General features: G+C 46.2%; 1 protein-coding gene across 1 annotated transcript in view; it reads left to right on the top strand.

Moving 5' to 3' along the window:
* LOC143101771 (inactive phospholipase C-like protein 2) overlaps positions 1-12,500 on the top strand; it is a 65,423-nt gene that overhangs the window by 30,867 nt on the left and 22,056 nt on the right. The window contains exon 2 of the mRNA XM_076264969.1: positions 1,591-4,080. Coding sequence (XP_076121084.1) covers positions 1,591-4,080 — 2,490 coding nt within the window. The remainder of the gene's footprint in view (positions 1-1,590; positions 4,081-12,500) is intronic.

Raw genomic sequence — 12,500 nt, 5'->3', positions numbered from 1 at the left:
GCCAAACTAGGGCAGAATTTTCTTCTAGTGTGGTATTTTAGTGTTCTTCTTTGCTCGTGTGTGTGTGTGTGTGTGTGTGTGTGTGTGTGTCTGCGTGCTTGTGTGTGTGTGTGTGTGTGTGTGTGTGTGTGTGTGTGTGTGTGTGTGTGTGCGTGTGTGTGTGTGTCTGTGTGTCTTCTAGTGTAGTATTTTAGTGTTCCTCTTTGCTTGTGCGTGTGTGTGTGTGCGCGTGCGTGCGTGTGTGTGTGTGTGTCTGTGTGTCTTCTAGTGTAGTATTTTAGTGTTCTTCTTTGCTTGTGTGTGTAGGTGTGTGTGTGTGTGTGTGTGTGTGTGTGTGTGTGTCTGCGTGCTTGTGTGTGTGTGTGTGTGTGTGTGTGTGCGTGTGTGCGTGTGTGTGTCTGTGTGCTTGTGTGAGTGTGTGTGTGTGTGTGTGTGTGTGTGCGTGTCTGTGTTTTTGACTTGCAACACAAAAACGTCAGTGCCGCCTGTGTGTGTGTGTGTGTGTGTGTGTGTGTGTGTACGTGATGGCATGTGTGGGTGAGTGCTGCCACGAGTGGCTAGCAATGCGTGAATGTGTGTGTGACTTCACACTCGCGTGTGTGGGCCGGCGCCGGTTTGGCCGCTGGTCCGCAGCAGCCTGTGAATCTGGGTCAGTCAGATATGGATTGACTTGAATGTGTTCCGCATACCCAGCAGCACACAGTCTGCCCACTGTTTCTCCTGCAGCAGAGGCTCTTTGATTGGCCCTCAAATCACACTAGATGGGATCTGGCTCTGCCCGCCTCAACGTGATCTGTTGGATTTGGCCAACACAGTAAAGTAAACAACAGCAGATGGCTGTTCCTCCTCTCATCTTCTCTAAATTACCCATAATAGCTATATTAGACATTGTGTATTTGACACATAAAGTGAGGTCTGAATCTGTATTTGACATATCGAATGCGGTGCACTTCACAGATGAAGCTGCCAATAATGTTCCCCGCAATTTTGTCTTCCCCTCCTCCTTCTCTTCCTTCTCCTCCCTGTCTCTCTCTTTTTTGCTTTTCATCTGTCTCTCTCTCTCTCTCTCTCTCTCTCTCTCTCTGCCGTGTCTGCTCTGTTAGTTGGCACTCTGTCATTACACCTATTCCCTCGCCTTTGAAAAGAGACAGGCTGTGACTATTCTATTCTTTCTGAACAGAAAAGCCATCCTCATGATTAGCGAATCCTCATGAGTAGTGAATCAGCCAAATCCATGGGCTCTTTGCTTCATCGTTGTCATGACATGAGGTTCTTTCTCAATAGCTTCTGCTCTATTCATTTCAATCTCTTTCTGTCAAAATGGGGAAATGTTTCTTTCAAACAACAGAGAAAAGATAAGATTTTGAGTTTAGTGTTGCTTTTTTTTTTTGTATGAGCATCTGTGGTTCGAATGACTATGCAAGGCTGACATACAAGATGCAGTTCCCACAGAGCAGTAAATAATTGTTATGCAATTACTGGAAATTGCCAAGAAACACAAAGTCATGTGCTATGAGAGGATTTGAACAGTGAAAGCTTAAACCCGTTCCGTTTATCTTACGTTTCTTATTTTTCTCCTCCTTTCCCCAGGATGGTTCAAAGCAGAGGCAGTCACGGAAGAAGACAGTGTCATTCAGCTCGATGCCGAGCGACCGCAAGATGAACAGCACAGCAGCCTGCATGGCCTTCATGATGGAGGGCTGTGAGATGAAGAAGGTGCGTTCCAACTCACGCATGTACAACCGTTACTTCGTGCTGGACGCCGACATGTGTTGGCTGCGCTGGGAGCCCTCCAAGAAGGACTCGGAGAAGGCCAAGCTGGAGATCAAGAGCATCAAGGAGGTGCGCCTGGGCAAGAAGACCCCCGTGCTGCGCAGCAACGGTCTGTCGGACCAGTTCCCGGACGAGTGCGCCTTCTCCATCATCTACGGAGAGAACTACGAGTCGCTGGACCTGGTGGCCAGCACGCCAGACGTGGTCAACACGTGGGTGATGGGGCTGCGCTACCTCGTCTCCTACGGAAGGCACGCGGTGGGCGCTGTAGAGCCGGGCAAGCCCAGCCTGCGCACGTCCTGGATCGGTTCCGTGTTCGAGTTGGCCGACGTAGAGAAGCAGGGCCACATCGACCTGCTCCGGGCCACCCAGATCATCAAGGGTCTGAACCCCGGCATGAAAGAGTCGCGGATCGAGCTCAAGTTCAAGGAGCTGCAGAAAGCCAAAGACGAGTACGGCGAAGACATCAACGCCGACACGTTCGTGGAGGCCTACTGTGAGCTCTGCACCCGGCCAGAGGTGTTTTTCCTCATGATGCAGTTCTCCAGCAACAAGGAGCACCTGGACAGCAAGGACCTGATGCTGTTCGTGGAAGTCGAGCAAGGCGTGGAAGGGGTGTCCGAGGAGATGTGCCACCACATCGTGCAGAAGTTTGAGCCGTCGGCCGAAGGCCGGGAGCGGGGCTGCCTGTCCATCGACGGCTTCACGCACTACCTCCTGTCGCCCGAGTGTCACATCTTCGACCCGCAGCATAAGCGCGTGTGCCAGGACATGACCCAGCCGCTGTCGCACTACTACATCAACTCCTCACACAACGCCTCGCTCCTGGAGGACCACCTCTGGGGCTCGTCCGACATCTCCAGCTACATACGGGCCCTGCGCATGGGCTGCCGCAGCCTGGAGGTGGTGGTCTGGGACGGGCCCGACTGCGAGCCCGTGGTCTACGTGGGAAGCTCGGTGGCCTCACAGCTTGCCTTTGGTAAGGTGCTGGACATTCTCAACCAGTACGCCTTCGAGAGCTCCGAGTACCCGCTGATCCTGTGCTTGGTCATCCACTGCTGTGTGCCACAGCAGCGGGTCATGGCGCAGCACATGAAGAAGATCCTGGGCGACAAGCTTTACGTGGAGCCGCCAAACCCAGAGGAGCATTACTTGCCTTCCCCCGTGAAGCTAATGGGCAAAGTCCTTATCAAGGGCAAACGTCTTCCTCCCAACTATCCCGAATCAGAGGGGGAGGTGACGGACGAGGAGGAGGGGCTCGAGATGTCCAGGCGGTTGGTCGGGGCCGAGGAGAAAGACAACCTCAACGGGGTCGGGTGCAAACGTCTGCGTCTGTGCAAGGAGCTCTCAGACCTGGTCTCTCTCTGCAAGTCGGTGCAATTCAGGGATTTTGAGACCTCCAAAAGGGAACAGAGGTACTGGGAGATATGCTCGTTCAACGAGGTGGACGCCAACCGCTTCGCCAACGAGTTTCCAGAGGACTTTGTGGGCTACAACAAGCGATTCCTGTCACGAGTCTACCCCACACCGATGCGCATTGATGCCAGCAACATGAACCCCCAGGACTTCTGGAAGTGTGGCTGCCAGATTGTGGCCATGAACTACCAAACCCCTGGTCTGATGATGGACCTTAACCTCGGCTGGTTCCGTCAGAATGGCAACTGCGGCTACGTGCTGCGGCCGTCCATAATGAGGGAAGAGGTGTCGTACTTCAGTGCCAACGCGCGGGACTCCTTGCCTGGCGTGTCAGCGCAGCTCTTGCACATCAAGGTGATCAGCGGCCAGAACTTGCCAAAGCCACGGGGTTCGGCCGCTAAGGGGGACGTGGTGGAGCCCTACATTTACGTCGAGATCCACGGCATCCCGGCCGACTGTGCCGAGCAGCGCACCAAGACAGTCTCGCAGAATGGCGACAACCCCATCTTTGACGAGAGCTTTGAGTTCCAGATCAACCTGCCGGAGCTAGCCGCACTCCGGTTCGTGGTGCTGGACGATGACTACATCGGGGATGAGTTCATTGGTCAGTACACCATCCCGTTCGAGTGCCTGCAGCCGGGCTACCGCCACGTCCCTCTGCAGTCCCTCACCGGGGAGTTCTTGCCCAACACCACGCTGTTTGTGCACGTGGCCATCACCAACCGCCGCGGTGGAGGCAAAGCGCACAAGAGGGGCCTGTCCGTACGCAAGGGACGCAAGACTCGCGAGTACACCTCCACCAAGACCACGGGCATCAAAGTGGTGGACGAGCTGTTCCGGGCATCCACGCAGCCACTCAGGGAAGCCACTGACCTCAGAGAGAATGTGCAGGTAAGAGCCGCTCAAGCATGGCGTGTACTCTTTGTTAACACCAATTTAGAGCTTAACGGTTATAAAACACACGGGCTCATGAATCACTGACTAAACATTCAGCCAGATAGAGTCCACAATATTGCTCTTTATTTTCTCTGACTGTTTGAGAAGCATGTCTGATGTACCATCATTGTGTAGGAGTCTGTTCAAATTTAAAGTATTACTCATAGGTTTACATAATGTGATGTTCAGTCGCCAAATGGCAGTTAAATCAGAGTGCTACTCTTGGAGTACTTGGCAATTGATCAAAGTTAAGATATCCAGGGGAGCCTGATGGCACCTTGTTTAAATATTAAATACTACACATGGCAGACATCCTGTAATACATGCGGAAGGAAGGTATTATCCCATTTTAACACTTGGGCAGAGGCTTTTTCGCTGACATCTCTGGATCAATTGCACTATGGAGTTAGCTGCACTGCTCTCATTGTCACGGTCTCTCCCTCCCTCTTCTGCCTTCACTGTGTCCCTTTTCTTCCCCTTGCGGTTTGTGTCTACTTTTTACAGAGGCTTCCTATGGCTTCTGTTTTTGGGGTGTATGTACATTTCATTAATTAGGCATTTCTCAGATTTCGGGCCTATTTGGGTTACTGAAATTTTGAAAAATAAAATTCAAAATTGTACTAATTGGTATGCAACAAGTTATCAGTCATTTTGATAGGAGTAACCTTGTGAGCTTGGTTGAGACCACAATATAAGGGAATTTATGATTTGTCATTTTTCAGGTAAATGTCATTACCATCACAACATTTTAAAGATGAAATGGTCAATCAATGATCAATCAATGATCAATTATGGTTTCACATGAAGTCTATTTTATCTTGAACTTATTAGAATTGTTGAAATTTACTTACAACATGAATTATAGTCGTTTAAGTATCTTATTTTTTGATTTTTTTTCACTCGACCCTGGCTTGGAATTTCATTTATTTGAAATAAATGCCATATATCATATCTGTTTTTATCCGTGGCAATTTAGACTGTCCAACATTGTCAAAAATATCTAATTAATGTAATTTATTGTAATTTATACATAATCTATTGGCAAAAATATGCATGGTGATGGTGATGACATTGCAGTTCTGGTAATGACATTTGTTGCGGTGATGACAAATCATTGATCGTAATATATTGCAATTAAATGTTTATAATTTAGAAACCCAAGTTGAACTGACTTTGTGAAAAAAAAACTTATTTCTTTTAAAAAGAGTACTTTAAATGTATCTGCAAAAATGTCATCACCAACACAATCGTCATTACCACTACATTTCAAACTATAATGTGCTGGTAATGACTGTGTTGGTGACGACATTTGTACCGAAAAACTACCCTGAGAAGCAAAAATGATCACCATGCAAGTGTAGCTAGCTTTCTACATGTAATGTACATCATTTAAACTATTAAAATCATTTTAAAATTTCAGGAATATTCAAAAATACAGAAATACAATGCGTATGGTAATGACACATAATAAGTGTACATCCCCAAAACGAGGGATAAAGAGTAGATTTTCTTATGTTTCTGGACATCAAGGCATCAATCTTTCTGCTTGACACCCATGTATTCCACTGTGATATTAGGTGACCATGGTTACCAAATATATTTTTGATGAAAAAACAGTAGCAAAGTGCCTTTATGTAGAGTGTGCTGGTAATGACGGCTAAACCATGGGACAGGTAAACATTAAGCAAAATAAAGCAGGAAATGCATATGCATAATGTGTGCATGCAGTTCATTAGTTCAGATAACATTTAATTCATATGCATGATTGTTTTAATTAATTTTTGATAAATAATGGCACAATATGTGAAAAATCTGGTTGCGGACAACACCAAAACACTGATATTGTACCATAAAACACCAATAAAATGTGTCTAAATCATGAGAAGGAGCAATTATTAAAAAAGTCTAGGCTTGTTTTTCTTTATACTAATTAGTGATGCTAAACATTATTAGATTTAATGTGTTTTTAATAGAATTACACCCTGTGGACAGAAATAGGCCCCAATTCTGGGAAATACCAGAGAGAGGGAGTGAGAGATATAGATAAAGAGAGAGAGAGAGAGAGAGAGAAAGAGAGAGAGAGAGAGTTTGTTGTTCCAGCTAGGTCCAATTAGGGGTTTGTTTATGCCCTCGGAGCACTGGCGTGAATCAGAAGATACAAAAGATGTTAGCGCTAGCGTGACTGTCTGCTCGCTAATCCACTGTTCTCTGAAAGGCAGAAACAGAGGCAGGCACAACACTCGCTAATCACTCAATATTTATCCACCAGAAGAGACTGGACCATAAACAAGACATAAAAATGGTTAACAGTAGTCAATTAGCACAAAAGCCTCAGGCAAAACAAGGCTTAAGTGCTGTGTTTGGGTATATGAGTGTGCAGATGGAAAAGGGTATGATCAAACACTTTGTTGTTGTTAATGTTGTTGTTGTTGTTGTTGTTGTTGTTGTTGTTGTTGTTGTTGTTGTTGTGGCAAAGAAAGGTCTATGTGGAACTACAGAGGCTGTATAGCAGCCGGGTGAGTGATCTAGGTGAGTGCAGAAAGAGGTCAGGGTAGACAACCGATATATAATTCCATTTCAAAGTCTGGGCACATTCCAGAAGAGAATGTGAGACTGACTGCAGCCTCACAGAAACCCGTCCTCCTCGGGCAGCCACAAAGGCCTGGCGGCAGGAAAGACTGTGAGCTCATCTTCAGGAATAAAGTCCAAGCCTGTTTGCACAGTCTGGGTTCCTCTAACGTCTCACAGACATATTGCTGAAGGTGTGAATGAGCCTTTCCACACAGTCTGGGTTCCTCTAACGCATCTCCATTGTTTTTCCATTGTAGACTGCATGCAAGAAATTACCAGGGACTTGCATCTGGTGTGTGGTGTATTTGTAAGAACAATGTGCAACCTTCCTGGGGCCTCATTACATACAGTACAGGGCCATAGTCTGTATGTCTGTAGTCTGAAATCCTCATCTCTGTTTAAGATGGCATGTCGGATTTAGGGTATTGCAGAAACATTTTCCTAACGGCAATGGGGGGGGGGGGGGGGTCTACTTTGGAATGTTACAAAGCCGTCCTAACTGATGGTATAGATTCTGTCCTAGATTCAAAAAATGCCAAAAATAGCAGCAGTGCAGTTGTTTAGCCTGTCTGAAAATGAGAAATATGAACAGACGGGCTGGAACACCAGAAACAACTGAACAGAAACATATTTCATAAGAGCAGCATGGTTACGTAAGTTCCGTTAGAAAATTGGATGGACAATTAACTTTCTTTTGATTTAGGGGAGAGCCGTGGCCCATGTGTCCATACCACACTCAGGTCCAAGATCCCAAGGGGTCACGGGTTCTGATCCGACCTGTGGTCATTCCCTGATCCCACCCCATCTCTCTCCTAATCGCTGTCTGATGCTTTTCACTGTCCTGGATGGATAATGGATAATGAAAGAACATTTCCAGTGCCAGATGTCAACAACATTGCAACACTGCATGTTTTTGCATTCCATTACAAAGAAGCAACTGTTACCCCATAGCATCGTAAAACTGTTAGCATATAGCACGTACATTCTACAGTGTACATCAATGATTCACTTGAATTGTGTTTATCTATTGATTGGTAGGTGTTTGAGCCATAGCTAGACAGCTAGGTTAAAATCACATAGGAATGGATGTAAAGGATCAAAAAACTGCTATCTTAAAGTCTCAGGGCTGCCAGAGAGGGCCTCAGGCAGTTTGGTAAGACTCAAAGTAACTCAAGGCTGTAAATTCCAGAGCTTGTGGTAAGAGCTACAGGCAATCACTCGGTAACAGAAAAAATAAGCACTATGACCTGTAAAAAGTATGTGCCACTTTAAGAATGAACCACAACTTGAAAAGCTTTGTTTGATGCAGAGCTCTCCTGGACATGTTCCACCCATGCGAAATGGTGGTGATTTTTTTTCTATCTCTCTTTCTTTCTTGTCTTTCTTTTTTCTTTTTATATTTCTTGTCCCATTTATTTTCTTGGCTCATGAGTTACCATGAGTTATGTGGGCTTGAATGAAGAGTGTAGAAACTAGGCATATGTTGTGGGCAGCCGTGGCCCACTGGTAAGCACTCTGGACTTGTAACCGGAGGGTTGCTGGTTCAAGCCCCGACCAGTGGGCCGCGGCTGAAGTGCCCTTGAGCAAGGCACCTAACCCCTCACTGCTCCCCGAGCGCCGCCGTTGTAGCAGGCAGCTCACTGCGCCGGGATTAGTGTGTGCTTCACCTCACTGTGTGTTCACTAATTCACCGATTGGGTTAAATGCAGAGACCAAATTTCCCTCACGGGATCAAAAAAGTATATAAACAAACAAGGTCATTGGAAATCATTACTAATTGTCCTCTGTTACATTCATTTAGTATTTATTAAGTTACTGTAGTAGCAATTTGCAAATGCTGTGTAGACTGTCAGGCTTCAGTTCAGTTAAGCGTCTGTTGTGGTGAAAGGGGTTAAATGGTGCAGCTTGTTCCGGGCTTTGTGGAGTGTGCACCCATGGTGCATATATATGAGGCTGGCTGGTATCAGGCTGACGGCAGCAGGGACAAGCGTCCGTCTGAATGAAGGACACATTATAAAGGAGACGGAAACTGAGGTAATTTTACATTTAAAAACCCTTCTGGGGTTGTGCTGTGAGCAAGAATATAAAACAGTCCTGATAGTCAGGTCCTTACACACACACAGACACACAAACACACAGACACACACACACACACACACACACACACACAGCCTCCTCTGATGGCTCCTGCTGCAGTTTCATTGCTGCCTGGAGCATAAAATTGTTAATATATCGGTTTGGATGATTTGAAGTAAATAAGCCTTTGGTGAGTAGGATAGCCTCACGCGCACACACACACAGTCACACTGTCCTCTTACAAAACAACCCTCTGCAGTGCATTGGCGCCCATTGCTTGAGCCCTGTCTCCTCCTGGTGATGAAGCTATGCAGGAAAGTGCCTTGTTTGCTCACCCTGCTGTAGGGAGCTGGATTGCAGGCCAAGTAAATAGATCTCTTTAGAGCACAGATCCATTGCAGGCCAAGTAAGTAGATCTCTTTAGAGCACAGATCCATTGAAGGCCAAGTAAGTAGATCTCTTTAGAGCACAGATCCATTGAAGGCCAAGTAGGTAGATCTCTTTAGAGAAGTGGTTCCCAAACTTTTAACAGGCATGTACCCCCTGAGACATTATGATCTTCCGGAGTACCCCCAACACCACCAATTGTTAACATGTTTTTTTTAAATTGTTTTATTAATATTTATTTTTATCAATTTTGTCTAGAATAGTGAATAGGATCATAAACATATGATGCAAATCTCATCAATAGTCAACATACAGTATGATAGGCCTACAAATGTGCTGAATATAATGATTTTAAATAGATCTGCAACTAATCTCACACACAATCGTCTTGTTGAATGCAGTGATCTTATCTGCTTGTCTTTGCCTTGTAACTGGAGATTTAACTCATTGAGCTTTCCAAATATATCGCTAAGATAGGCCAGCTTCGTCAAGAAATGTTCATTAGTGAACGTGCTTGCAGATTCAAACATGCGCTCTTCCTCCAAGAAGAGGCGACTCGGAGCTCAAACACGAGACAGCACTTTACCTCGGGAAAGCCACCTTGCCTCGCTGTGAAACAGTACAGCCTTTTGGTCAGCTCCCATCTCCTCTCAAAGTGCGGAGAATAGACACGCTTTTAAGATCCATTGAAGGCCAAGTAAGCAGATCTCTTTAGAGCACAGATCCATTGCAGGCCAAGTAGGTAGATCTCTTTAGACCACAGATCCATTGAAGGCCAAGTAAGTAGATCTCTTTAGAGCACAGATCCATTGAAGGCCAAGTAAGTAGATCTCTTTAGAGCATTGGTTCCCAAAGACTGGGCCGCGACCCACAGGTGGGTCGTAGGAGATTTTATTTGGGTCGCCAGCATAGCCTAGTGACAATTTATGTTGTGTAATACCCCTAGCTTATACCTTATATAGCTTAGGAAAGCTAACAGCTTTCTATTAGGATCTAGTTTGTTAACTACCACAGTCACGAGTTGGGTCGCGATAGTCTGTCATTTTTAAAAAGTGGGTCCCCAGAAAAAAAGTTTGGGAAACACTGCTTTAGAGCACAGATCCATTGAAGGCCAAGTAAGTAGATCTCTTTAGAGCACAGATCCATGGAGAGAATCAGTAACTCGCTGTGTCCAGAACACTCAGGAAAACCAGGAACCAGACGAGGGAGGATGGGTGTTTGGGAGCTAATAACTAAATGCTGTGAAAATAGCCTGTCCTGTTGGTATATGAGCAAAGGTTATCTGTAGGCCTATTGAAATTGCCAGAATTTATTGCGGTGTTCTGGACTTCTGATCCTTTGAACTTTTGAGCCTTTTAAACTTTATTAATGCTTTTGAAAGGTTTTCTGGCATAGACATGGTGGGCAGTGCAGTGGTTGCATGTGCTACAGGTACTAAACCAGGGCCACCACCACCACAACAACAATCATTTTACTTGAATGTGAGTTATTATGGCGCAACCTGCCAATGAGCACTAGCATAACATTCATAAACATTGATGAACCTAGGACAGCAAGACACAGTCTCTGCCTCTCAATCAATAATAGAATCTGTCAGGCAATCAAGAGATGCTGGCAGACCAGTAGTGAGCTCAGGGTGGAGCTCGAAGCGATGATGTGTAGGTTCCGTTGGTATTGAAGAATCACCAGTGGCATGTAATGGCCCAAAAAAAAAAAAAAGGCCGCACTTTGCATATATACGTGTTTTATTGCAATTTGTATTTTTGCAATAAAACACGTATATATGCAAAGTGCGGCCTTTTTTCTTTCTGAGTTAACATTTAAGTTTGGCCAAGCACTCTAAAAAGTAACATAAGAGACTGAGTGAAGCCTGCTCCTACCATATACTTTATGTAATGGCCCAACTCACGCTGTTCCTGTAATGAGTGGATGGATTGGCTCTTTTTTTTGGTTCTGGTTAGGAGGGAGGGATGTGTAAAGAGGATTGTGTGTGTGTTTGTGTTTCCAGTTAGACTGTTGTGTTGACAGCATCTAAAGTATCTCCTGTGGTCTTCAGCACCCCATCCCCCCTTCCTCTCTCTCTCTCTCTCTCTCTCTCTCTCTCTCTCTCTCTCTCTCTCTCTCTCTCTCTCTGTCCCTCTTCCCCTCTCTTTTGTCCTGCCTTCCCTCAATCTCTTCACGAAACAGAAGACAAAGTGTCTGGAATGAATTAGCACTACGTGTGGCGGATGTGGGATTTTCCCGCGCCCTCTGGCCCCAAGCCCCCTCTGTGTGTTTGTGTGTGTGTGCGTGTGTCTTGGGACTGTGTGACACGAGGGATGATCGTTAACCTCAGAAATGGAAGTGATGGCGGATGTGGAGAGGGGAGGGAAAAAGACAAAGAAGGAGAGAAATTGAAAAGAGAGTGGCTGAAAGGATGCCAGGGCTCGTTTGTGTAAGTAAGTGCGTTTGGTGTGTGTGTCTGTGTGTGTGTTCGCTCTGTTTTGAAGCGACTGCACCCTGTTGAGTTCCCAGTGGGAGTCCTTTGTATATCAGCAGAGAGGAAGAGAGAGAGAGAGAGCAACAGAAAGAGATGAGAGAGAGTGACAAATTGAAATGAAATGCCGCATCTCGGTTGAGAAGTACAACAGTAACGTAAGCGCAGATAAACTACTATCATTTTGAGCTCAATTAGGAACACTATTAGATTTCATCATGTGTCTTCTCACAGCAGTGGATATTCGTAATCACTTCCTGTGAATGGGACGTACAGCCTGGAGGTTAATGAACAGCTCTCACTTACTAATGCATGTGGTATGTGTCTTTGCAGTTGTTTAATACACACACACACACACACACACACACACACACACACACACACACACACGCATACACATGCATGTTTGTGTGTTTGTGCATACACATCACAGCATTCAGAGTCCAGCGAGCTGAAAGCTCAGCTTGAGTAGGGCCCTGGGGTCATGTCAAGCTGAAGGTGTTGACCTTATGGCCCAGAGCAGGGGACGTGTGCGGGGGAGTGCGGCTGGGGAGCGGAGCCCCAGGCCTGGGCAGCGTCGTCACGCTGTCGCTGTCGCAGCCCGGCTCGGGACCCAGACCACAGCCGCTCCGGGGGGGGAAATGAGCCAGGCTGAACAATCAGCGCGCTTTAGCACAGGCGCTCTCACACACCACAGCACACCACACACATACAAAAACACTCCCAGCACCAGCACATGCAAACAAACAAATGCAGAGAGAGGCACTGTGAGATAGAGAGAGTGAGAAACAGAGAGGATAGATAGATAGATAGATCTCTCCCTCTCACACACTCACACTTTCTCTCTTTCTCTCTCTCTCTCACA

The sequence above is a fragment of the Alosa pseudoharengus genome, unplaced genomic scaffold, assembly GCF_046254945.1.
Source record: "Alosa pseudoharengus isolate Yale_2024_CS ecotype anadromous, Long Island Sound unplaced genomic scaffold, YU_APseudo_1.1 YU_APseudo_1.1_scf_4, whole genome shotgun sequence".
Classification (NCBI taxonomy): Eukaryota; Metazoa; Chordata; class Actinopteri; order Clupeiformes; family Clupeidae; genus Alosa; species Alosa pseudoharengus.
The sequence above is the reverse complement of the archived record's forward strand: the minus strand, read 5'-3'. Positions and strand labels throughout refer to the sequence as shown.